The sequence below is a fragment of the Hyla sarda genome, chromosome 10, assembly GCF_029499605.1.
Source record: "Hyla sarda isolate aHylSar1 chromosome 10, aHylSar1.hap1, whole genome shotgun sequence".
NCBI lineage: Eukaryota > Metazoa > Chordata > Amphibia > Anura > Hylidae > Hyla > Hyla sarda.
The window spans coordinates 89,129,820-89,157,337 of NC_079198.1; the positions used below are offsets into that span (position 1 = coordinate 89,129,820).

Here is a 27,518-nt window from a genome sequence, read left to right on the forward strand (position 1 = left end):
GAGGCTATGCAAGTAGACCGGTCTCGCCGGACACCTCAAGAGAGGACTCGCCGCCGCAATGAGAACCTATGCCTGTACTGTGCCAGTACCGAACACTTCTTGAAGGATTGTCCTATCCGACCTCCACGTCAGGAAAGATGCACTCCGATTTCGCGCAAAGGTGAGACAGCTCTAGGTGTGAACTCTGCTTCTCCACGTCTTACTGTGCCTGTGAGGATTTCTTCTTCTAACTTCTCCTTCTCAGCTGTGGCCGTCTTGGATTCCGGATCTGCAGGAAATTTTATTTTGGCCTCTTTCGTTAACAGGTTCAACATCCCAGTGACCAGTGTCGCCAGACCTCTCTACATCGCCTCAGTTAAAGGTGAAAGATTGGACTGTACTGTGCGTTACCGCACAGAACCCCTCTTAATGTGCATTGGACCCCATCACGAAAAGATTGAATTTCTGGTACTTTCTAACTGCACCTCTGAAATTCTTCTTGGACTACCTTGGCTTCAACACCATTCCCCTACCCTTGACTGGACCACCGGGGAAATCAAGAACTGGGGTACTTCTTGCTACAAAAAATGCCTTATGTCTGCTCCCTGTCCTGCCAGTCAAAACCCTATGGCTCCTCAGATACCAGATCTCCCCAAGCCCTATCTGGACTATGCTGATGTTTTTTGCAAAAAACAAGCAGAGACTTTGCCTCCTCACAGGCCTTATGACTGTCCTATTGATCTCGAAAGACGGTTCCTTACGACCATGCATTGATTACCGCGGTCTTAATAAAATCACTATAAAAAAGCGCTATCCCCTGCCTCTTATCTCGGAACTCTTTGACCGCTTACGTGGCGCCAACATCTTTACCAAATTGGATTTAAGAGGTGCATATAATCTCATCCGCATCAGGGAAGGGGGCGAGTGGAAGACCGCGTTTAACACCAGAGATGGACACTTTGAATATCTGGTTATGCCCTTTGGGCTTTGCAACGCCCCTGCCGTCTTCCAGGACTTTGTAAATGAAATTTTTCGTGATTTATTATATACCTGTGTTGTGGTCTACCTGGATGATATTTTGATTTTCTCTTCTAACCTAGAAGAACACCGCTGTCATGTCCGCATGGTTCTTCAGAGACTCCGGGACAATCAGTTATATGCCAAGATGGAGAAATGTCTCTTTGAATGCCAATCTCTTCCCTTCCTAGGATATTTAGTCTCTGGCCAGGGACTCCAAATGGACCCGGACAAACTATCAGCCGTGTTGGATTGGCCACGCCCCTCCGGACTCCGAGCTATCCAACATTTCTTGGGGTTTGCCAATTACTACAGACAATTTATTCCACATTTTTCCACCATTGTGGCCCCAATTGTGGCCCTAACCAAGAAAAACACCAACCCTAAGTCCTGGCCTCCTCAAGCGGAAGAGGCGTTCAACCGTCTCAAAACTGCCTTTTCTTCTGCTCCCATACTCTCCAGACCTGATCCATCTAAACCCTTCTCACTGGAGGTAGACGCCTCCTCGGTGGGAGCCTGAGCTGTACTCCTACAGAAAAACTCTACCGGACATGGTGTTACTTGTGGTTTCTTTTCTAGGACCTTCTCTCCGGCGGAGAAAAACTACTCCATTGGTGATCGAGAACTACTGGCCATAAAACTGTCCCTCGAGGAATGGAGGCACCTGCTGGAGGGGTCCAAATACCTAGTTATCATATACACTGATCACAAGAATCTCTCTTATCTTCAATCTGCCCAACGGCTGAACCCTCGCCAGGCTAGGTGGTCGTTGTTCTTTGCCCGTTTTAACTTTGAGACTCATTTTCGCCCCGCTGACAAGAACATTAGGGCTGACGCCCTCTCTCGTTCCTCGGATGCCTCTGAAATGGAAGCCTCCCTGCAACACATTATTCCTCCTGACTGTCTGATCTCTGCTTCCCCAGCTTCCATCAGACAAACTCCTCCTGGAAAGACCTTCATCCCTTCACGCCAGCGCCTCAGGATTCTCAGGTGGGGACATTCCTCACACCTCGCCGGCCATGCTGGCATCAAAAAATCCATCCAGCTCATCTCTCGTTTTTATTGGTGGCCTACCCAGGAAGCAGATGTTGCTGATTTTGTTCAGGCTTGTACAGTCTGTGCCCGGGACAAGACTCCTTGCCAGAAGCCTGCCGGTCTCCTTCATCCTCTGCCTGTTCCTGAGCTACCATGGTCATAGATTGCTATGGACTTTATTACAGACCTGCCTTTATCCCATGGCAACACAGTTATTTGGGTGGTCGTTGATCGTTTCTCCAAGATGGCACATTTTATTCCTCTTCCAGGTCTTCCTTCTGTGCCACAGTTGGCGAAACAATTTTTTGTGCACATTTTTCGCCTTCACGGGCTTACTACGCATATCGTCTCGGATAGATGCGTTCAATTTGTGTCGAAATTCTGGAGGGCCCTCTGTAATCAGCTTAAAATCAAATTAAACTTCTAGTCTTCCTATCATCCCCAATCCAATGGGCAAGTGAAGAGAGTTAATCAGGTTCTTGGTGACTATTTGCGACATTTTGTTTCCTCCCGCCAGGATGATTGGGCCGATCTCCTACCATGGGCCGAATTCTCGTACAATTTCAAAGTCTCTGAGTCCTCCGCTAAATCCCCATTCTTTGTGGTGTACGGCCGTCACCCTCTTCCCCCCCTCCCCACTCCCACGCCTTCTGGTTTGCCCGCTGTTGATGAGGTGACCCGGGACTTCTCCACCATCTGAATCTCAAAAATCTCAAAAATCTCTCATACAGGCCTCATCCCGGATGAAGAAACATGCCGACAAAAAAATAACTCCTCCTGTCTTTTCTCCTGGAGACAAAGTGTGGCTCTCCGCCAAGTATATCCGCTTCCGTGTCCCCAGTTATAAACTGGGACCACGTTATCTTGGACCTTTTAAAATCAAATGCCAAATCTACCCTGTCTCCCACAAACTCCTTCTTCCCCCTTCTCTCCGTATTCCCAATGCTTTTCATGTCTCTCTCCTTAAACCACTTATCCTTAATCGCTTCTCTCCTAAGGTTGTTGCTCCTACTCCTGTCTCTGGGTCCTCAGACATGTTCTCGGTTAAAGAAATTCTTGCATCCAAGACGGTCAGAGGTGAAAAAAAAATTCTTGTAGATTGGGAGAATTGCGGTCCGGAGGAGAGGTCATGGGAACCCGAGGATAACATCCTTGACAAGGACCTTATCTACAAATTTTCAGGTTCAAAAAAGAGGGGGAGACCCAAGGGGGGGTACTGTTACGCCGAGCGCTCCGGGTCCCCGCTCCTCCCCGGAGCGCTCACAGCGTTCTCCTGACCGGGTGCGCTGCGATAATATCCCCAGCCGGGATGCGATTCGCGATGCGGGACGCGCCCGCTCGCGGTGCGCATCCCGACCCGCTTACCAGACTCGTTCCCTGTCTGTGCTGTCCCGGCGCGCGTGGCGCCGCTCCCTAGGGCGCGCGCGCCGGCTCTTTGCGATTTAAAGGGCCGGTGCGCCACTGATTGGCGCATGGTTTTAATAAGTGTGTTCACCTGTGCACTTCCCTATATTACCTCACTTCCCCTTCACTTCCTTGCCGGATCTTGTTGCCATTGTGCCAGTGAAAGCGTTCCTTGTGTATCCCAAGCCAGTGTTCCAGACCTCTTGCCGTTGCCCCTGACTACGATCCTTGCTGCCTGCCCTGACCTTCTGCTATGTCCGACCTTGCTCTTGTCTAATCCCTTGTACCGCGCCTATCTCAGCAGTTAGAGAGGTTGAGCCGTTGCCGGTGGATACGACCTGGTTGCTACCGCCGCTGCAAGACCATCCCGCTTTGCGGCGGGCTCTGGTGAAAACCAGTAGCAACTTAGAACCGGTCCACCGACACGGTCCACGCCAATCCCTCTCTGACACAGAGGATACACCTCCAGCCTGCCGAATCCTGACACATACATCCTTTTGGCCATTTAGCACATTAATTAATCATCACACACCAGGTACTCATCTATTCATTCACACACCCTCTTCCCATATTCAATCTCACATCCTTACATTTTCTCTAACACTATTTTAATCCTTGAGAACGGCACAATTTCTCTATTTGATGTTGGTGTACTGTTTATGTTTAAGACACCTTTATCCTCCAGTGAAACCTTGATTCTGTCTACATTTTTTTTTTTCAAAGTAAGCCATAATGAAAATGGTCTAAACAATTCAGATAACACGACAGAATTGGGGTGCACATTGTTTAATCAGAGAATAGGACAGATTTATTATGTCTAAAACAAGGATTAAAAAAAAGATCCTACTTCTCACTAACATACAGAATAATCAGAATGTGTGCATGAAGAAGGTAAAAAATAGATGGAAGGGAATGTGACAGCTGCAGAACCTTGGAAACCAATAGTGGGATCTACAGTATGTGTTCCTAAAGGCAAAGGTTCAGGTACCTTCTCTTGCTGCACTGTGGATGTTTACTCAATGTGCTTAATAAAAGACATGAACAGTACAACAGTGTGTGTTTGTAATTTACTTAGATTATGTTTGTTTATAGATACCAATAGTGTTGCTCGCGAATATTCGCAATGCAAATTTTATTCGCGAATATCGCATGTTCGCAAATTCGCAAATATAGCACTGTAGATTCGTAATTACGAATATTCTTTTTTTTTTTTTTTTTCACAGTACACATTACAGTGATCACCCCTCTCTGCTTCCAGCTTGTGTGGTGTAAAGAAGTCTCTAATACTACTGTTTGAGACTGGCGTGCGAATTTTCGCAAATGCAAAAATTTGCATATGGTAATTTTCGCATAAGCGAATTTTCGCTTATGCTAATTTTTGTATATGCTAATTTTCACATATGCTAATTTTTGCATACGCACATTTTTGCATATGCGAAAATAAAAACGTGAATATTACGAATATGCAAATTTAGCGAATATATGACGAATATTCGTCCATATATTCGCGAAATATCGCGAATTCGAATATGGCCTATGCCGCTCAACACTAGATACCAATAGAGTACAATCAAATGATCTTTTAGATGGAAGAAAGTACGACTGGCATTATATCACCTTCTGCATACATTCCTTGTAATTGTATGTTAGTGAGAATTAGAGGACATAGGGTATGTAAGGAACTTTTACTGCAGAAAAAAACACACATACAGTATCTGCATTGTTGCTGTAGGCACAAAACAATAGGACATGTTTTATCAAGGCTCAGTGTAAACGTGCTCGGCAGAACCTCATCTTACCTTCACATGCAGATGTTCATCCAGCAGAATATTCCCAGGTTTTAGGTCCAAATGGAGAAGTGGAGGGTTCATGATGTGGAGAAAGTTCATTCCAAGGGCGATTTCATGGATGAACCGAAACTTTAGCTGCCAGCTGAGGCTATGTGTAGGAATCAGTTTCTCAAGGGATCCATTTTCCATATACTCCATCACAATCCCCAAAGGATTTGTGCAAATTCCATAAATTTGTACGATGTATCTAAATTTTATTTTCTCCATCTTGGATGCTTCTTCCATTAGGTTGTTATAGGTTAAGCTGCATGAAACAGTAAAAAAAAAATTTCCTTAAAGGGGTATTCCAGGAAAAAACTTTTTTATATATATCAACTGGCTTCAGAAGGTTAAACAGATTTGTAAATTACTTCTATTAAAAAATCTTAATTCTTTCAGTACTTATGAGCTTCTGAAGTTAAGGTTGTTCTTTTCTGTCTAAGTGCTCTCTGCTGACACCTGTCTCGGGAAACGCCCAGTTTAGAAGAGGTTTGCTATGGGGATTTGCTTCTAAACTGGGCGTTTCCCTAGACACGTGTCATCAGAGAGCACTTAGACAGAAAAGAACAACCTTAACTTCAGAAGCTCATAAGTTCTGAAAGGATTAAGATTTTTTAATAGAAGTAATTTACAAATCTGTTTAACTTTCTAGAACCAGCTGATATATATAAAAACGTTTTTTCCTGGATAACCCCTTTAACATGTTTTCATCTTAATCCTTTAACCTTACATGTATGTGTACCTGCTTTACAACAGCATTATCTTATACACAGAATTACAAGGTTTCACAATACAGTAAACACAACACTCTAATAAATGTTTCTAACAGCTGTAATAAATAAAAGTCTCCAGATTGATAACTCAATGGAAAGAGAAGGTAGCAAGGTAGTTTCCCCATTGATAATCAGGCATGCCTGTGTGTCTCTGTTAGAGACCAAATACATGAGGTGAGGGCAGGACAAGCAGGGCTCTGTGAAGGCTCCTGGCTTGTCAATCATCCTGCTGTGTATGCCAGGAGCCTGTCACAGAGCTTCTGTGTACAGAGCCCTGCTTCTCCTCAGTGCACAGAGCCCTGCTTCTCCTTAGTGTACAGAGCCCTGCTTGTCCTCAGTGTACAGAGGCCTGCTTGTCGTCAGTGCACAAAGCCCTGCTTGCCCTCAGTGTACAGAGCCCTGCTTGTCCTCAGTGCACCGAGCCCTACTTATCCTCAGTGTACAGAGCCCTGCTTATCCTCAGTGCACAGAGCCCTGCTTGTCCTCAGTGTACAGAGCCCTGCTTGACCTCAGTGCACAGAGCCCTGCTTGTCCTCAGTACAGAGAGCCCTGCTTGTCCTCAGTGTACAGATCCCTGCTTTTCCTCAGTGTACAGAGCCCTGCTTGTCCATACTGTACCGAGCCCTACTTCTCCTCAGTGTAAAGAGCACTGCTTGACCTCAGTGCACAGAGCCCTGCTTGTCCTCAGTCCACCGAGGCCTGCTTGTTCTCTTTTCACAGAGCCCTGCTTGTCCTCATTGTACAGAGCCCTGCTTGTCCTCAGTGCACAGAGCCCTACATGTCCTCAGTGTACAGAGCCCTGCTTGTCCTCAGTGTACAGAGCCCTGCTTATCCTCAGTGCACAGAGCCCTGCTTTGTCCATACTGTACAGAGCCATGCTTGTCCTCAGTATACAGAGCCTTGCTTGACCTCAGTGTACAGAGCCCTGCTTGTCTTCAGCGCACAGAGGCCTGCTTGTTCTCAGTTCATAGAGCCCTGCTTGTCCTCATTGTACAGAGCTCTGCTTATCCTCAGTGTACAGAGCCCTGCTTGTCTTCAGTGTACAGAGCACTGCTTGTCCTCAGTGTACAGAGTCCTGCTTGTCCTCAGTGCACAGAGCCCTGCTTGTCCTCGGTGTACAGAGCCCTGGTTGTTCTTAGTGTACAGAACCTTGCTTGACCTCAGTGTACAGAGCTCTGCTTTTCCTCAGTGCACAGAGCCCTGCTTGTCCTCAGTGCACAGAGCCCTGCTTGTCTTCAGCGCACAGAGGCCTGCTTGTTCTCAGTTCATAGAGCCCTGCTTGTCCTCATTGTACAGAGCCCTGCTTGCCCTCAGTGTACAGAGCCCTGCTTGCCCACACTGTACAGAGCCCTGCTTGTCCATGGTATTCAGATCCCTGCTTGTCCTCAGTGTACAGAGCCTTGCTTGACCTCAGTGTACAGAGCTCTGATTTTCCTCGGTGCAAAGAGCCCTGATTGTCCTCAGTGTACAGAGCCCTGATTGTCCTCAGTGTACAGAGCCCTGCTTGTCCTCAGTGTAAAGAGCCATGCTTGTCCTCAGTGTACAGCGCCCTGCTTGACCTCAGTGCACAGAGCCCTGCTTGTCCTCAGTGCACAGAGCCCTGCTTGTCCTCAGTGCACAGAGCCCTGCTTGTCCTCAGTGCACAGAGCCCTGCTTGTCCTCAGTGCACAGAGCCCTGCTTGTTCTCAGTTCACAGAGCCCTTCTTGTCCTCATTGTACAGAGCCCTGCTTATCCTCAGTGTACAAAGCTCTGCTTGTCCTCTGCGTACAGAGCCCTGCTTGTCTTCAGTGAACGGAGCCCTGCTTGTCCTCAGTGTACAGAGTCCTGCTTTTCCTCAGTGTACAGAGCCCTGCCTGTCCTCAGTGTACAGAGCCCTGGTTGCCCTTAGCATACAGAACCCTGCTTGTTCTCAGTGCACAGAGCCTTGCTTGACCTCAGTGTACAGAGCCCTGTTTGTCCTTAGTGTTCAGAGCCTTGCTTGTTCTCAATGCACAGAGCCCTGCATGTCCTCAGTGCACAGAGCCTTGCTTGACCTCAGTGCACAGAGCCCTGCTTGTCCTCAGTGTACAGAGCCCTGCTTGTCCTCAGTGTACAGAGCCTTGCTTGTCCATGGTGTACAGAGCCCTGCTTATCCTCAGTGCACAGAGGGCTGCTTGTCCTCAGTGTACAGAGCCCTGCTTGTCCTTAGTGTACAAAACCCTGCTTGTCCTCAGTGCACAGAGCCCTGCTTGTTCTCAGTTCACAGTGCCCTGCTTGTCCTCATTGTACAGAGCCCTGCTTATACTCAGTGTACAGAGCCATGCTTGTTCTCAGTTAACAGAGCCCTGCTTATCCTCAGTGCACAGAGCCCTGCTTATCCTCAGTGTACAGAGCCCTGCTTGTTCTCAGTGTACAGATCCCTGCTTTTCCTAAGTGTACAGAGCCCTGCTTTTCCTCAGTGTACAGAGCCCTGCTTTTCCTCAGTGTACAGAGCCCTGCTTGTCCTTAGTGTACAAAGCCCTGCTTGTCCTCAGTGCACAGAGCCCTGCCTGTCCTCAGTGCACAGAGCCCTGCCTGTCCTCGGTGTACAGAGCCCTGCTTATGCTCAGTGCACAGAGCCCTGCTTGTCCTCAGTGTACAGAGCCCTGCTTGTCCTCAGTGTACAGAGCCCTGCTTATCCTCAGTGCTCAGAGCCCTGCTTGTCCTTAGTGTACAAAGCCCTGCTTGTCCTCAGTGCACAGAGCCCTGCCTGTCCTCAGTGCACAGAGCCCTGCCTGTCCTCGGTGTACAGAGCCCTGCTTATGCTCAGTGCACAGAGCCCTGCTTGTCCTCAGTGTACAGAGCCCTGCTTGTCCTCAGTGTACAGAGCCCTGCTTATCCTCAGTGCTCAGAGCCCTGCTTGTCCTCAGTGTACAGAGCCCTGATTGTCCTAAGTGTACAGAGCCCTGCTTGTCCTCAGTGTACAGAGCCTTTCTTGTCCATGGTGTACAGAGCCCTGCTTGTCCTCAGTGTACAGAGCCCTGCTTATCCTCAGTGCACAGAGCCCTGATTTTCCTCAGTGTACAGAGCCTTTCTTGTCCATGGTGTACAGAGCCTTGCTTGTCCTCAGTGTCGAGAGCTCTGCTTGTCCTCAGTGTACAGAGCCCTGATTTTCCTCAGTGCACAGAGCCCTGCTTGTCCTCAGTGTACAGAGCCCTGACTGTCCTCAGTGAACAGAGCCCTGCTTGTTCTTAGTGTACAGAGCCCTGCTTGTTCTTAGTGCACAGAGCCTTGCTTGTCCATTGTGCACAGAGCCCTGCTTGTCCTCAGTGTACAGAGCCCTGACTGTCCTCAGTGAACAGAGCCCTGCTTGTTCTTAGTGTACAGAGCCCTGCTTGTTCTTAGTGTACAGAGCCTTGCTTGTCCATTGTGTACAGAGCCCTGCTTGTCCTCAGTGTACAGAGCACTGCTTATCCTCAGTGCACAGAGTGCTGCTTGTCCTCAGTGTACAGATCCCTGCTTGTCCTTAGTGTATAAAACCCTGCTTGTCCTCAGTGTACAGAGCCCTGCTTATCCTCAGTGCACAGAGCCCTGATTTCCCTCAGTGTACAGAGCCTTTCTTGTCCATGGTGCACAGAGCCCTGCTTGTCCTCAGTGTACAGAGCCCTGACTGTCCTCAGTGAACAGAGCCCTGCTTGTTCTTAGTGTACAGAGCCCTGCTTGTTCTTAGTGTACAGAGCCTTGCTTGTCCATTGTGCACAGAGCCCTGCTTGTCCTCAGTGTACAGAGCCCTGACTGTCCTCAGTGAACAGAGCCCTGCTTGTTCTTAGTGTACAGAGCCCTGCTTGTTCTTAGTGCACAGAGCCTTGCTTGTCCATTGTGCACAGGTCCCTGCTTGTCCTCAGTGTACAGAGCCCTGACTGTCCTCAGTGAACAGAGCCCTGCTTGTTCTTAGTGTACAGAGCCCTGATTGTTCTTAGTGTACAGAGCCTTGCTTGTCCATTGTGTACAGAGCCCTGCTTGTCCTCAGTGTACAGAGCACTGCTTATCCTCAGTGCACAGAGTGCTGCTTGTCCTCAGTGTACAGATCCCTGCTTGTCCTTAGTATATAAAACCCTGCTTGTCCTCAGTGTACAGAGCCCTGCTTATCCTCAGTGCACAGAGCCCTGATTTCCCTCAGTGTACAGAGCCTTTCTTGTCCATGGTGTACAGAGCCCTGCTTGTTCTCAGTATACAGAGCCCTGCTTGTCCTCAGTGTACAGAGCCCTGATTTTCCTCAGTGCACAGAGCCCTGCTTGTCCTCAGTGTACAGAGCCCTGACTGTCCTCAGTGAACAGAGCCCTGCTTGTTCTTAGTGTACAGAGCCCTGCTTGTCCTTAGTGTACAGAGCCTTGCTTGTCCATTGTGCACAGAGCCCTGCTTGTCCTCAGTGTACAGAGCCCTGACTGTCCTCAGTGAACAGAGCCCTGCTTGTTCTTAGTGTACAGAGCCCTGCTTGTTCTTAGTGTACAGAGCCTTGCTTGTCCATTGTGTACAGAGCCCTGCTTGTCCTCAGTGTACAGAGCACTGCTTATCCTCAATGCACAGAGTGCTGCTTGTCCTCAGTGTACAGATCCCTGCTTGTCCTTAGTGTACAAAACCCTGCTTATACTCAGTGTACAGAGCCCTGCTTGTCCTCAGTGTACAGAGCCCTGCTTTTCCTCAGTGTACAGAGCCCTGCTTGTCTTCATTTTACAGAGCCCTGCTTATCCTCAATGTACAGAGCCCTGCTTGTCCTCAGTGTACAGAGCCCTGCTTGCCCACACTGTACAGAGCCCTGCTTGTCTATGGTATTCAGATCCCTGCTTGTCCTCAGTGTACAGAGCCTTGCTTGACCTCAGTGTACAGAGCTTTGATTTTCCTCGGTGCAAAGAGCCCTGATTGTCCTCAGTGTACAGAGCCTTGATTGTCCTCAGTGTACAGAGCCCTGCTTGTCCTCAGTGTAAAGAGCCATGCTTGTCCTCAGTGTACAGAGCCCTGCTTGACCTCAGTGCACAGAGCCCTGCTTGTCCTCAGTGCACAGAGCCCTGCTTGTCCTCAGTGCACAGAGCCCTGCTTGTCCTCAGTGTACAGAGCCCTGCTTGTCCTCAGTGTACAGGGCTTTGCTTGACCTCAGTGCACAGAGCCCTGCTTGTCCTCAGTGCACAGAGCCCTGCTTGTTCTCAGTTCACAGAGCCCTTCTTGTCCTCATTGTACAGAGCCCTGCTTATCCTCAGTGTACAGAGCTCTGCTTGTCCTCTGCGTACAGAACCCTGCTTGTCTTCAGTGAACGGAGCCCTGCTTGTCCTCAGTGTACAGAGTCCTGCTTTTCCTCAGTGTACAGAGCCCTGCCTGTCCTCAGTGTACAGAGCCCTGGTTGCCCTTAGCATACAGAACCCTGCTTGTTCTCAGTGCACAGAGCCTTGCTTGACCTCAGTGTACAGAGCCCTGTTTGTCCTTAGTGTTCAGAGCCTTGCTTGTTCTCAATGCACAGAGCCCTGCATGTCCTCAGTGCACAGAGCCTTGCTTGACCTCAGTGTACAGAGCCTTGCTTGTCCATGGTGTACAGAGCCCTGCTTATCCTCAGTGCACAGAGGGCTGCTTGTCCTCAGTGTACAGAGCCCTGCTTGTCCTTAGTGTACAAAACCCTGCTTGTCCTCAGTGCACAGAGCCCTGCTTGTTCTCAGTTCACAGTGCCCTGCTTGTCCTCATTGTACAGAGCCCTGCTTATCCTCAGTGCACAGAGCCTTGCTTGACCTCAGTGTACAGAGCCTTGCTTGTCCATGGTGTACAGAGCCCTGCTTATCCTCAGTGCACAGAGGGCTGCTTGTCCTCAGTGTACAGAGCCCTGCTTGTCCTTAGTGTACAAAACCCTGCTTGTCCTCAGTGCACAGAGCCCTGCTTGTTCTCAGTTCACAGTGCCCTGCTTGTCCTCATTGTACAGAGCCCTGCTTATCCTCAGTGCACAGAGCCCTGCTTATCCTCAATGTACAGAGCCCTGCTTGTTCTCAGTGTACAGACCCCTGCTTTTCCTAAGTGTACAGAGCCCTGCTTTTCCTCAGTGTACAGAGCCCTGCTTTTCCTCAGTGTACAGAGCCCTGCTTGTCCTTAGTGTACAAAGCCCTGCTTGTCCTCAGTGCACAGAGCCCTGCCTGTCCTCGGTGTACAGAGCCCTGCTTATGCTCAGTGCACAGAGCCCTGCTTGTCCTCAGTGTACAGAGCCCTGCTTGTCCTAAGTGTACAGAGCCCTGCTTATTCTCAGTGCTCAGAGCCCTGCTTGTCCTCAGTGTACAGAACCCTGCTTGTCTTCAGTGTACAGAGCCCTGATTGTCCTCAGTGTACAGAGCCCTGCTTATCCTCAGTGCACAGAGCCCTGATTTTCCTCAGTGTACAGAGCCTTTCTTGTCCATGGTGTACAGAGCCCTGCTTGTCCTCAGTGTACAGAGCCCTGCTTGTCCTCAGTGTACAGAGCCCTGATTTTCCTCAGTGCACAGAGCCCTGCTTGTCCTCAGTGTACAGAGCCCTGACTGTCCTCAGTGAACAGAGCCCTGCTTGTTCTTAGTGTACAGAGCCCTGCTTGTTCTTAGTGTACAGAGCCTTGCTTGTCCATTGTGCACAGAGCCCTGCTTGTCCTCAGTGTACAGAGCCCTGACTGTCCTCAGTGAACAGAGCCCTGCTTGTTCTTAGTGTACAGAGCCCTGCTTGTTCTTAGTGTACAGAGCCTTGCTTGTCCATTGTGTACAGAGCCCTGCTTGTCCTCAGTGTACAGAGCACTGCTTATCCTCAGTGCACAGAGTGCTGCTTGTCCTCAGTGTACAGATCCCTACTTGTCCTTAGTGTACAAAACCCTGCTTGTCCTCAGTGTATAGAGCCCTGACTGTCCTCAGTGAACAGAGCCCTGCTTGTTCTTAGTGTACAGAGCCCTGCTTGTTCTTAGTGTACAGAGCCTTGCTTGTCCATTGTGCACAGAGCCCTGCTTGTCCTCAGTGTACAGAGCCCTGACTGTCCTCAGTGAACAGAGCCCTGCTTGTTCTTAGTGTACAGAGCCCTGCTTGTTCTTAGTGTACAGAGCCTTGCTTGTCCATTGTGTACAGAGCCCTGCTTGTCCTCAGTGTACAGAGCACTGCTTATCCTCAGTGCACAGAGTGCTGCTTGTCCTCAGTGTACAGATCCCTGCTTGTCCTTAGTGTATAAAACCCTGCTTGTCCTCAGTGTACAGAGCCCTGCTTATCCTCAGTGCACAGAGCCCTGATTTCCCTCAGTGTACAGAGCCTTTCTTGTCCATGGTGTACAGAGCCCTGCTTGTCCTCAGTGTACAGAGCCCTGCTTGTCCTCAGTGTACAGAGCCCTGATTTTCCTCAGTGCACAGAGCCCTGCTTGTCCTCAGTGTACAGAGCCCTGACTGTCCTCAGTGAACAGAGCCCTGCTTATTCTTAGTGTACAGAGCCCTGCTTGTTCTTAGTGTACAGAGCCTTGCTTGTCCATTGTGCACAGAGCCCTGCTTGTCCTCAGTGTACAGAGCCCTGACTGTCCTCAGTGAACAGAGCCCTGCTTGTTCTTAGTGTACAGAGCCCTGCTTGTTCTTAGTGTACAGAGCCTTGCTTGTCCATTGTGTACAGAGCCCTGCTTGTCCTCAGTGTACAGAGCACTGCTTATCCTCAATGCACAGAGTGCTGCTTGTCCTCAGTGTACAGATCCCTGCTTGTCCTTAGTGTACAAAACCCTGCTTATACTCAGTGTACAGAGCCCTGCTTGTCCTCAGTGTACAGAGCCCTGCTTTTCCTCAGTGTACAGAGCCCTGCTTGTCTTCATTTTACAGAGCCCTGCTTATCCTCAATGTACAGAGCCCTGCTTGTCCACAGTGTACAGAGCCCTGTTTGTCCTCAGTGTACAGAGCCCTGCTTTTCCTCAGTGTACAGAGCCCTGCTTGTTCTCAGTGTACAGAGCGCTACTTGTCCACCGACACTTCAAGTTTTTGGTCTCCTCACAGAGACACACAGGCAATAACTGCAGGGACAAAAATATACACATTTTGTAACCAATGTATATTACAGCTATACATATAATGTTATTTTCTACATTATTTAAAAAGTTTTCGCTAATGACAGGTGCACTTTAAGGATATGTTCAGACGTACATAATACACAGTAGATTTTGTTGCTACCCATTAACTTTAATTGGTGTGTAGAAATCCGCTGTGTAAAATCTGCTGCAGAAATTTCCACAGCAGATTCTGTTTGTGTGAAAGTAACCTAAATTAAATAAAAACAATAGGAAAATTTACTATTACCTGTATGCACCAATCCAATGCCCTTGGATTTCCAGTGGTAGCTCCTGCCATCTGCTATCATTTTTATAATAAAGTTTTTACCCATAATTGTAATCTAAACGTAAAGTTTAATTTCCCATGATTGCAAAGAACATTCGTGCCCATTCACCTTCAATAGCTGTCAGCCGTATGTTTCTATTGATTTTCCCCCTATACATGAACATTTTTCTTGGTGCGCATTCATGTGTACTGGATGTGGCAAGGGAGGTAATCTAGTGTAAGGGTGCATTCACACCACGTTCTGTAGTTACGGTGACCGGATCCACCTGGGAAATGTGGAATCAAGGTGCTCTCGTATCCCACATCTCATTTGAATGAGCCGACCGGAGTCAGATGGTGACTCCAATCAGCTCATTTTTGCCCCATATTCGGTTTTCTGGTCAGACTCAAAAACGTAGCATACCACTGTTTTCAATCTGGCCAGAAAACTGTATACGGGGCAAAAATGAGCCGACCGGAGTCAAATTAATGAGATGCGGGCCGGGTCCAGCTGGGATACGGGATCACCCGGTTTTCACATTTCACAGTCAAATCCGGTCACCGTAACTACAAAATATGGTGTAAATGTACCCTAGGATAGCTCAATTGGCAGATTATCTCTCTGAACAAAAAAAAAAGATCAGACAGTTGAAAGACAACATGCCTAATACTTCTGGCAGCCAACATAATCTATTAGAAAATAGTAGGAGGCCTCAATACACATTAAAGTGAGGCCAGTCCTGTCGAAACTAGTACTGTAGGTTCAGCCAACTTTTGACTAATGTACAAAGTGACCTTTAGAGAAAGTGTCTCCTTCACACAACAATTTAGTTGGGCTAAGTGGTGAGCATTGTTGTCTTAGAGCACTAGTGTCCAGGGTACGAATCCAACCAAGGAGAACGTGAGCATGGAGTTTGTATGCAGTCCTCATTAGTGTGTGGTGTTGATAACTTAGCTGGCATCCAATGAAATTGGCCCTATTGAGCATGTCTGAGATAGGAAAATAGGTAAAGGGCTGTATTGAGGACAGGGATATGATTTTCTGTTTACAGCGCTATAGAATATGTCAGCAACATAACGCTAAATATCTTAACAAAGATGGCAACATTTTTTATCAGACATGAATAAAATATGAGCAAAATGACACTAGTTGTTAAATCTCCAATAATCATGTAATAAATAAGATTGCATGAACCAGTTCTATCCTTTTTCCCACTTCTCTATCACATTCTGTATTACAATGCTTCATATCATCTTCCTTTCAAGCACTCAGTATTATGTGGTGTGTCGGGAATGTATTACTTTCACAGACCATATCAAATAACAATTTAATTATGTACTTCAAAAGTAATTCTACCCTCCTGTAGTATAGAACAGGAAAACGCAATTTATTGTATTTCACGTTCAGTCGAATTTTGGTACAGAACAGTAAGAAAATATTCTTAACATATTCCTAATAATCAAAATGTATTTATTATATTTACTCATCTGTTTAAAAAATATATTAAAAGAAATCATCCAAAATGGATATGCAGCGCAACATCGAGTGAACAGAGGAAAACGCATTAGAAATGCTAAAGTGAGGTCTTTGGGCCAAAATCAATAATCATGGTATTTTAACGACTTAGAGCTCTCAATGACAAAATTAATAAAAAAAAAAAAAGAAAAAAAGGATGAATAAAACAGCATGACTAGTGGTGGGGCATGTGCAGCAGGCTGAACGTTATGGCCTCCCACCAATTCAGGTCTACACTACACAGGAACGTTCTTAGGGGATTGCCTATTCCCTAACTGTATGATGAACTGACTGCCTGCTTTCCCTCTGTCCCTGGTACCTAGACTAGGGAGCAGTTACCTACAGACAGCACATTTCTATATTGAGTGTAAGGTTCTTGGCTGGTTGGCCCAATATCCTGGGCTTTACCATTGGCTATAACTTTCCAGTTACCTGGATATATGCATATGCTATCAGTGTGACATACTAGCCTTCTCTTAAGCAGTTTGAAGACAATTGACTTTAATTTCTACAGTATACCTCTGCATACATACTGTACATGTACCTATATCAGGGTGTACTGTAAAGATATAATTTTTTAAGTCTACATACACCTGTATATGCATCTTATATTTAGATACTGTTATATCTCCAGTGAAGACATGGACACTACCTAGTATTGGGAGTGCAGTGGGAGAAGGTGGCCTAACTGGAAATAAATAAAATAGCCAGATCAACACTAAAATCTGGGATGGATCCATTTCCCAGGTAAAAACCCTAGACTTACTGCCAGCTACCTAAACTTTGCGTAACAATATCATGTGGTATAAGCTGTTATATTGACAGCCTACTAAGCAACTCTGTGTCTTTCTCTTTTTGCAGTATATTGATATGTACCAGCCTGATATAAACGTGATGTGAACATAGCTTTTATAAAATTATTAGTGTGTGATCCTTGCCTTTTACTGCTCTACTCTTTAGAGGATGATTTCATACATTTTAAGCTCCCTGAGTCTCCAGAGATTGAGACATAATTAAAAACATGAACATTTTAAGATAATCAGCGCGTTTAATCTCCCACTAATCAGCATAATCTATTCTCGACATGCTCAAGAGATTTTCATGCAAATTTGATTTTCTAACACAATAACAACTTCATCTATTCATAGGCTTTGTCATTTAAGTCGGTCCTTTACAGATATGCTCCTTTGTGCTAACATGGAATATCACGTATGTTAGAAAAGTTTCTAGGTGAAATCATTAGTAAAGTGATCATTATTAGTGTTGCTCGCGAATATTCGCAATGAGAATTTTATTCGCGAATTCGCAAATATTCGCAAATTCGCGAATGTTCGCAAACATAGCACTATATATTCGTAATGACGAATATTGTTTTTTGTTTTTTTTCCACAGTACACATCACAGTGATCACCCCTCTCTGCTTCCAGCTTGTGTGGTGTAAAGAAGGCTCTAATACTACTGTATGGGAAAATTTGCATATGCTAATTTTCACATATGCGAATTTCCGTTTATGCAAGTTTTCGCATATGCGAATTTGTTCACACATGCGAATTTTCGTTTATGCTAGATTTTGCATATGCAAATTTTCATATATGCGAATTTTCGCATATGCGAAAGTATAACGCAAATATTACGAATATGAGAATGTAGCGAATATATGACGAATATTTGTCCACATATTCGCGAAATATCGCAAATTCGAATATGGCCTATGCTGCTCAACACTAATCATTATTTGAAAATGGCTATAACAGAGCTAAACCATTAGCTCATTATGCTAACTCCCACCTCTTTATAAGGTAATAAAAGGCATTAATTGATACCCCAAGGTATTTTTTATCTGTAAGTAAACATCCCATAGTTATTGCTAGAAAACAATGGAATTACTACAAACTTCACTCTTAGAGAAAACACATGGCGCGTAAAAAAAAATAAATAAATACAGTTTTCTTGTACTCGTTCCGCAACTTCCTTCCCCCTTCCCCAACAATCGATGCTGCTCGTTTAGGCACCTGATATTAGTTACTGTTACGTTATGCACTTCTGCCTCACACGCTGGCCGTGAGCACAGGGTTTAGTTACCTGCTGCTGCCGGCGGGGCTGGGACTCGCATCGCGGGATGCCCCCACATGCGAGCCCCAGTCCATCATTTGCCTGGTGCTTCTCCTGCCCCAGCCTCTGCCTCTCTGGTCCAATGCGCATGTCCCTGTCCCCTAGGGCTTTACGATTTAAAGGGCCAGTGCGCTCATTAGTGTAATTCACCTGTGGCTCATTGATAAATTCCTCCACCCTCCTCACTTCCCTGCCGGATCTTTGTTGCCTTGTGCCTGAGAGAAAGCATTCCTGAGTGTTGCCTTACCGTGTGTCTGATCCTTTGCTCTTTGACTTGACCTTGCTCCTCTGCTGCCTGCCTACTGACCTCCTACTACATCCTGATTATGCTACTTTGCCACCTGCCTTGACCTTCTGCTATCCTGACTACAAGCTGCCTTATCCCTCATGTGCCGCGCCTCTCCTCAGCCGCCTGTGTGGTCGAGCTGTGTCAGGGGTAGCGACCTAGGTGCCGCCCGCTGCAGCATGTCCATGCCGCTTTGCGTCGGGCTCTGGTGAAAACCAGCGGCACCTTAGACTCCGCTCCCTAGTATGGTCCGAGTCATCTGCCACACAGGTTGTCACGATTCGGCTGGCAGGAGGTGGATCCTCTGTGCCAGAGAGGGATTGGCGTGGACCGTGCTGGTGGACCGGTTCTAAGTTGCTACTGGTATTCACCAGAGCCCGCCGCAAAGCGGGATGGTCTTGCAGCGGCGGTAGCAACCAGGTCGTATCCACCAGCAACGGCTCAACCTCTCTGACTGCTGAAGATAGGCGCGGTACAAGGGAGTAGACAAGAGCAAGGTCGGACGTAGCAGAAGGTCAGGGCAGGCAGCAAGGATCGTAGTCAGGGGCAACGGCAGGAGGTCTGGAACACAGGCTAGGAACACACAAGGGAACGCTTTCACTGGCACAATGGCAACAAGATCCAGCGAGGGAGTGCAGGGGAAGTGAGGTATAAGTAGGGAGTGCACAGGTGAGAATACTGATTAGGCCTGCTGCGCCAATCAGTGGCGCAGCGGCCCTTTAAATGGCAGAGACCCGGCGCGCGCGCCCTAAGGAGCGGGGCCGCGCGCACCGGGACAACACAGACGGGGAACGGGTCAGGTACGGGAGCCGAGATGAGCATCGCGAGCGGGCGCGTCCCGCATCGCGGATCGCATCCCGGCTGGGAGTAATATTGCAGCGCACCGGTCAGCAGGTCTGACCGGGGCGCTGCGAATGAGAGAACGCTGCGAGCGCTCCGCGGAGGAGCAGGGACCCGGAGCGCTCGGCGTAACACAGGTCCAGCGGATCCACATCCACCGGAGTTCCTATCTTCTGAAATGTGAGTGTTACAGTTACATATTTAGTCTAGTTAAAGAAAGACCATCAAGTTAAACCAAGAGGGGAGGAGATAGATGTAGAGAAAGGGTATGAAGGAGGAAGAGGAGGGGATGTTATTCTATATTTCGGCATATGCATTATGCATGTCAGTTTGTTCTAAGAATTTGTCTAAGCCTGTTTTAAAGCCCTGTACTGTTTTTGCTGGGACAAGTTCTTAACCTGTTCAGTACCCAGGGCATACGGGTATGTCCTGACACCCTGGTACTTAAGGACCCAGGACGTACCTGTACGCCCGTGGGAATTTCGGTCCCTGCAGCGTACCGGGCAGGGACGGGACTGGGGTGACTGCTGATATCGATCAGCAGGCACCCCTCTCAAAGGCCCAGGGGGGGGGTCATCAGACACCCCCCGTGTCGGCGATTGGCGCAAATCGCAAGTGAATTCACACTTGCGATTTGCGCCGATTCCGGGTCATACGGGTCTATGGTGACCCGGAATATAAGGGGGATCGCGGTTGTACATGACACCTGCGATCCCCCTGAAGGGATAGGAGTGAGGTGGCAGGGATGTCACCCCTCCTATCCCTGCTATTGGGCGTCAGAAGCGACGAACAATAGCAGATCGGGGGCCGCAGGGTTAACTTTTGTTTTCCCCGTTCTGCCCACCCACAATAGGCGAGGCAGAACGGGGAACTGAAGGGGACCGAACGCCGAAGATCATCTTACTGATGAGTGGAGGCTGCGGGACGCGATTGGCTGCGGGATCGCGCGGGCGGCATGTCGTGCGGCAGAAGAGGACGGCTCCCTGGATCCGACGGAAGCCGGTAAGTTGCCTAGCAACATCTAGAGGGCTACAGTCTGAAACTGTAGCCCTCCAGATGTTGCAGAACTACAACTCCCAGCATGCCCAGACAGCTGTTTGGGCATGCTGGGAATTGCAGTTTTGCAACAGCTGGAGGTCTACAGTTTAGAGACCACTGCACAGTGATCTCTATACTGCCCTCTAGATCTTGCAAAACTACAACTCTTTGCATGCCCACACAGCAATTTACTGTCTGGGCATGCTGGGATTTGTAGTTTTGTAAAATCTGGAGGTCCACACTTTGGAGATCACAGTGCAGTGGTTTCTAACTGTAGCCCTCCAGATGTTGCAAAACTGAAAATCCCAGCATGCCCAAACAGCTCTCGGCATACTGGGAGTTGTAGTTGCGTAGCTCCAGGCATTGCATAACTACATCTCCCAGCATCAGTACATGCTGGGAATTGTAGTTTTGCAACTGCTGTAGGCACACTGGTTGGAAAATACTGAGATAGGTAACAGAACCTAACTGAAGGTTTTCAAACCAGTGTGCCTCCAGCTGTTGCAAAAGTACATCTCCCAGCATGCACAGTCTGTCAGCACATGCTGGGAGTTATACTTTTGAAGCAGCTGGAGGTTTGCCCCCCTATGTGAATGTGCAAGGTACATTCACACAGGCAGGTATACAGTAAGTTTCCTGCTTCAAGTATGAGCTGCGGCAAATTTTTCATTGCAGCGCAAATTTCTAGCGGGAAGCTCACTGTAAACCTCCGCCAGTGCGAATGTACCCAAAAAACACGACACTACACTACACATAATAAAGGGTAAAACACTGTCCCCCCCCCAATAAAAATGAAAAATGTATAGTACGGCAGTGTTTCCAAAACGGAGCCTCCAGTTGCAAAACAACAACTCCCAGCATTTCCGGACAGCCACTGACTGTCCAGGCATGCTGGGAGTTTAGCAACAGCTGGAGACTCCCTGTTTGGGAATCACTGGCGTAGAATATGCCCTATGTCCACCCCTATGCAATCCCTAATTTAGTCCTCAAATGCGCATGGCGCTCTCTCACTTCGGAGCCCTGTCGTGTTTCAAGGAAACAGTTTAGGGCCACATATGGGGTATTTCCGTACTCGGGACAAATTGCACTACAAATTTTGGGGGGATTTTTCTCCTTTTACCCCTTATGAAAAAGAAAAATTGGGGGCTACACCAGCCTGTTAGTGTAAAAAAATTAAAAAATTTACACTAACATGCTGGTGTTGCCCTATACTTTTTATTTTCACAAGTGTTAAAAGGAAAAAAAGATCCCCAAAATTTGTAACGCAATTTTGTACCCCAGATGTGGGCGTAAAATGTTCTGTAGATGCACAACATGGCTCAGGAGTGAGAGCGCACTATGTACATTTGAAGCCTACATTGGGGATTTGCACAGGGGTGGCTGATTTTACAGCGGTTCTGCCATAAACACAAAAAAAGAAATACCCACATGTGACCGCATTTTGGAAACTACACCCCTCATGGAATGTAACAAGGGGTATAGTGAGCATTAACACCCCACAGGTGTTTCATGAAAATTCTTCAAAGTTGGATGGAAAAATGAAAAGAAAAAATTTCACAAAAAATGCTGGTGTTACCCAAAAATATTTTTTTCACAAAAATAGGAAAAAAGCCCCACAAAATGTGTAACCCCTTTGCTTCTGAGTAAGAGCATACCCCATATGTGGATGTAAGTGCACTACAATGCTCAGAAGAGAAGGAGCGCCATTGGGATTTTGAAGAGAAAATTTGTCCGGAATTGAAGGCCACGTGTGTTTACAAAGCCCCCATAGAGCCAGAACAATGGACCCCCCCCAAATGTGACCCAATTTTGGAAACTACACTCCTCATGTAATGTAATAAGGGGTACAGTGAGCATTTACTCCCCACAGGTGTTTGACAGATTTTTGGAACAGTGGTCCGTGAACATGAAAAATGTTTATTTTTTCATTTGCTCAGCCCACTGTTCCAAAGATCTGTCAAACGCCAGTGGGGTGTAAATACTCACTGCACCCCTTATTAAATTCTGTGAGGGGTATAGTTTCCAAAATGGGGTCACATGTGGGTGGGTTCCACTGTCCTGGCACCACCGGGGGATTTGTAGACGCACATGGCCCCCGACTTCTATTCCAACCAAATTCTGTCTCCAAAAGCTCAATGGCACTCCTCCTCTACTGAGCATTGTAGTGCGCCAGTAGAGCACTTGATGTCCACACATTGGGTATTTCCATAGTCAAAAAAAATGGGGTTAAACATTTTGGGGGTCATTTTCTCCTATTACCCCTTGAAAAATTTTGGGGAAAACCAGCATTTTAGTGAAAAATTTTTTTTCAGTTAAACATCCGACTTTAACAAAAAGTCATCAAACACCTGTGAGGTGTTAAAGCTCACTGTACCCCTTTTTGCATTCCTTGAGGGGTGTAGTTTCCAAAATAGTATGATCTGGCAGCATAGGGGCTTCCTAAATGCAACATGCCCTCCAAAAACCATTTCAGCAAAATTTGCTTTTCAAAAGCCAAATGTGACTCCTTCTCTTCTGAGCATTGTAGTGCGCCAGCAGAGCACTTGACGTCCACACATGGGGTATTTCCATACTCAGAAGAGATGGGGTTACAAATTTTGGGGGGCATTTTCTCCTATTATCCCTTGTAAAAAAAATTACAATTTGGGGGAAAACTAGCATTTAGTGAAAAGAAAATCATTTACACATCCAACTTTAAGAAAAAGTCGTGAAACACCTGTGGGGTGTTGAGGCTCACTGGACCCCTTGTTACATTGCCTTGAGGGGTGTAGTCTTCAAAATAGTATGCCATGTGTTTTTTTTTCTTGCTGTTCTTGCACAATAGGGGCTTCCTAAATGCGATATGCCCCACAAAAACCATTTCAGAAAAACTCACTCTCCAAAATCCCACTGTCCCTCCTTCCCTTCTGAGCCCTCTACTGCGCCCGACGAACACTTGACATACACATATGAGGTATTTCCTTACTTGAGAGAAATTGGGCTACACATTTTTGGAAGATTTCTCTCCTTTTACCCCTTGTAAAAATTAAAATTCTGGGTCTACAAGAACAGACCAGTGTAAAAAATGAAGATTTTGAATTTTCTCCATTAATTTGCTGCTATTCCTGTGAAACACCTAAAGGGTTAATAAACCTTTTGAATGTCATTTTGAATTCTTTGAGAGGTTCAGTTTTTATAATGGGGTCATTTGTGGGGTGTTTCTACTAAGAAGGCCCTTCAAATCCACTTCAAAACAGAACTGGTCCCTGAAAAATTTCGATTCTGAAAATTTTCAGAAAAATTGGAAAATCGCTGCTATACTTTGAAGCCCTCTGATGTCTTCCAAAAATAAAAACATGTCAACTTTATGTTGCAATCATAAAGTAGACATATTGTATATGTGAATCAATAGATAATTTTTGGAATACTCATTTTCCTTATTAGCAGAGAGCTTCAAAGGTAAAAAAAAAAAAAATGCAAGATTTTCAATTTTTTCATCAAATTTTGGAATTTTTCACCAAGAAATGATGCTAGTATCGACAAAATTTTACCACTAACATAAAGTAGAATATGTCCCGAAAAAACAATCTCGGAATCAGAATGAAAGGTAAAAGCATCCCAGAGTTATTAATGCTTAAAGTGACAGTGGTCAGATGTGCAAAAAATGGCCGGGTCCTACAGTGAAAATTGGCTGGGTCCTTAAGGGGATAAGGTAGGCTGTTCCATACGTTCACAGTTCTTATGGTGAAGAACACTTAGTGCCTTTAAGGTCAGCTAAAGCTCAACAGAAGAGGAGTGTTGCAACAGGACAACGACCCAAAGCATAGAAGTAAATCAACAACAGAATTGCTTAAACAGAAGAAAATACGCCTTCAGGATTGGCCCAGTCAGAGTCCTGTCCTCAACCCTATTGAGATGCTGTGGCATGACCTCAAGAAAGCGAATCACACCAGACATCCCAAGAATATTGCTGAACTGAAACTGTTTTGTAAAGAGGAATGGTCAAAAATTATTCCTGACCGTTGTGCACATCTGATCTGCAACTACGTTTGGTTGAAATTATTGCTACCAAAGGAGGTTCAACCAGTTATTAAATCCAAGGGTTGACATACTTTTTCCACCTGCACTGTGAATGTTTACATGGTGTGTTCAATAAAAACATGGTAAGATTTAATTATTTGTGTGTTATTAGTTTAAGCAGACTGTGATTGTCTATTGTTGTGACTTAGATGAAGATCAGATCACATTGTATGACCAATTCGTGCAGAAATCCATATAATTCCAAAGGGTTCACATACTTTTTCTTGCAACTGTACATTGTAATTGACTCGCTTTGCCCTGTTTGGTGTCGGTGTTCTATTTCAGGTAGAAGAGGAGCACCAGCACTTCATTGGGCAAGGTAAGCCTGCTGCAGTTTATTATTTTAGAGCTGTAGCATTTAAATAAAACATCAGAATGCTTCTTTAACAGCTATGACAATACAGTCAATAAATGTTAAACATATTGGTTAGACATTTATATTTGAGATTTAATTAAAATGTTTGTCACCATTTCACCGATTCTTGTGCAGATAAAACTATCTATTGCTGCTTGGAAACCATCAACACACTGGCTTGGTGTCCCTGGTATTTTATTCATTTGAGTGCTTTAGATTGGCTCAAAGTACAGGGTGATTTAAAATGAATGAAGCAAATGTAAAAGCCTGTAATTTAAGTAACATCAGTGGTAAATGCCCAGTAAGTAATAGCAAAGCAAAACTAGCTTAGTTGCACATAAATCAGTATGGCATATCTCAAACGCCTGTGTGGTAAGACATTCAGATTACTCTTCTTCAGAACTTAAACCAGTAGACAAACTGAAATGCTAGACTTTTTTATTGACTTGCAGGGCTAATTAGGGTGATAATTTACCTTGGTGGGAAGGTTACAACTAGAGATGAGCAAATTTTTGAAATATTATATTTGGCTGATAATTTTTATTAGTAATGTATTTTATTAATGTGTTTAATAAAGTGTGTGTTTCACTTTTTTTCTCTATTTTTCTTTAATTTTTTAGGTAGTACTACTACTCCCAGCATGGAGCAGACTGTTCCATGATGGGAGTAGTAGTACCTGTGCTAATAGACAGATCATCATGGGTGTCACTCCTGACACCCTCTGCGATAGTCCGGTATAATGTATAGATGCGGGCGGCTTTCTCGCATCTCTGCAACACAAAGGACGATTGCATCAGGTTTCAGGAGTTACACCCGCTGTAATCTGTCCTCAAATGCAGGTACCACAGCTCCTAGCATGGGGCAGAGTGTGCTCCATGTGGGGAGCAGTAGTACCTGCAGGTAAGGAAAGATTACAGCGGGTGTCCCTCCTTACACCCGCTGCGATCGTCCTGTATAATGTATAGATGCGGGAGGCTGGCCGCTCTTCTCTGGTCCCACTGTAGTATGAGTAAATGCCGTATATATACCTCTTATTCATATTTAACGAAGAGAGTTGTGAGTGGCTGGAACCATCTGGCCATTCACAGCCCTCTGCGGGAAATATTAAGTGATGTGAATTCTATTCACATTACTGGCCGGCCGGAGTATAGTGCAGAGATGTGAACGCAGGAGAAAGCCGCTCCATCTCTACAATAGAAAGGACAAAATGCACCGGGCAATCTGCTATTAGTACAGGTACTACAGCTCTCATCATGTAACAGTCTGTTCTATCTAGAGTGCTACCTATAAAATGTAAAAAAATAGAGAGAAAAAAAGTGAAACACACATACACACACTTTATTAAACACAATATTAAAATGCATTAATGATAGAAAAAAAATGTATTATAAAAAATATATTATTTTTACATTTAACCCCTTAAGGACTCAGCGTTTTTTACATTTTCATTTTTTCCTCATCGCTTTATAAAAATCATAACGCTTTCAATTTTGCACATAAAATTCCATATGGTGGCTTATTTTTTGTGCCACAAATTCTACTTTGCAGTGACATTAGTAATTTTACCAAAAAATCCACGGCAAAATGGAAAAAAATTTTATTGTGCGACAAAATTGTGCGTACCAGGGAGCGGAGTCTAAAGTGCCACTGGTTTTCACCAGAGCCCGCCACAAAGCAGGATGGACTTGCTGCGGCAGGCAGCACCCAGGTCGCCACCCTTGGTACGACTCATCCACACAAGCTGTTGAGATATAGTGTAGCACAGAAGGGATATGGCAACTCAATGTCAGGATAGCAGAAGGTCAGGGCAGGCGGCACAGGTGCATTGTCAGGAACGTAGCAGGAGGTCAATAGGCGGAACAGGAGCAAGGTCAGGTGACGGAACAGTAGGTCAGGACACGGCAGGGCAAACACAGTAATGCTTTCACTAAGGTTCAAGGCAAACAAAGATCCGGCACAGGGAAAGAGAAGTGCTGACTCTTATAGAGTCAGCACAGATGACCACAATTAAGGGCGCACTGGTCCCTTTAAATCACATTGCGCAACCACGCATGCATCTTAACCCCTTAAGGACCAGGCCATTTTATACCTTAAGGACCGGAGCGTTTTTTGCAATTCTGACCACTGTCACTTTAAACATTAATAACTCTGGAATGCTTTTAGTTATCATTCTGATTCCAAGATCGTTTTTTCGTGACATATTGTACTTTAACATAGTGGTAAAATTTTATGGTAACTTGCATCCTTTCTTGGTGAAAAATCCCAAAATTTGACGAAAAAATTGAAAATTTTGCATTTTTCTAACTTTGAAGCTCTCTGCTTGTAAGGAAAATGGATATTCAAAATTAAAAAATTTTTTATTCACATATACAATATGTCTACTTTATGATTGCATCATAAAATTGACGAGTTTTTACTTTTGGAAGACACCAGAGGGCTTCAAAGTTCAGCAGCAATTTTCCAAATTTTCACAAAATTTTCAAACTCAATATTTTTCAGGGACCAGTTCAGGTTTGAAGTGGATTTGAAGGGTCTTCATATTAGAAATACACCATAAATGACCCCATTATAAAAATTACACCCCCCAAAGTATTCAAAATGACATTCAGTAAGTGTGTTAACCCTTTAGGTGTTTCACAGGAATAGCAGCAAAATGAAGGAGAAAATTCAAAATCTTCATTTTTTACACTCGCATGTTCTTGTAGACCCAATTTTTTTATGTTTGCAAGGGGTAAAAGGAGAACATTTTTACTTGTGTTTGTAGCCCAATTCCTCTCGAGTAAGCACATACCTCATATGTATATGTTAATTGTTCGGCGGGCGCAGTAGAGGGCTCAGAAGCGAAGGAGCGGCAAGGGGATTTTGGAGAGTATATTTTTCTGAAATGGTTTTTGGGGGTCATGTTGCATTTAGGAAGCCCCTATGGTGCCAGAACAGCTAAAACCGCCCATATGCCATACCATTTTGGAAAGTAGACCCCTTGAGGAACG

At 45.8% G+C, this 27,518-nt stretch overlaps 1 protein-coding gene across 1 annotated transcript in view; it reads right to left on the bottom strand.

Annotated features, from left to right (window-relative positions):
* ANKK1 (ankyrin repeat and kinase domain containing 1) overlaps positions 1-27,518 on the bottom strand; it is a 132,655-nt gene that overhangs the window by 62,938 nt on the left and 42,199 nt on the right. Inside the window, exon 2 of the mRNA XM_056543656.1 lies at positions 5,235-5,529. Within this exon, the coding sequence (XP_056399631.1) occupies positions 5,235-5,529 (295 nt within the window). The remainder of the gene's footprint in view (positions 1-5,234; positions 5,530-27,518) is intronic.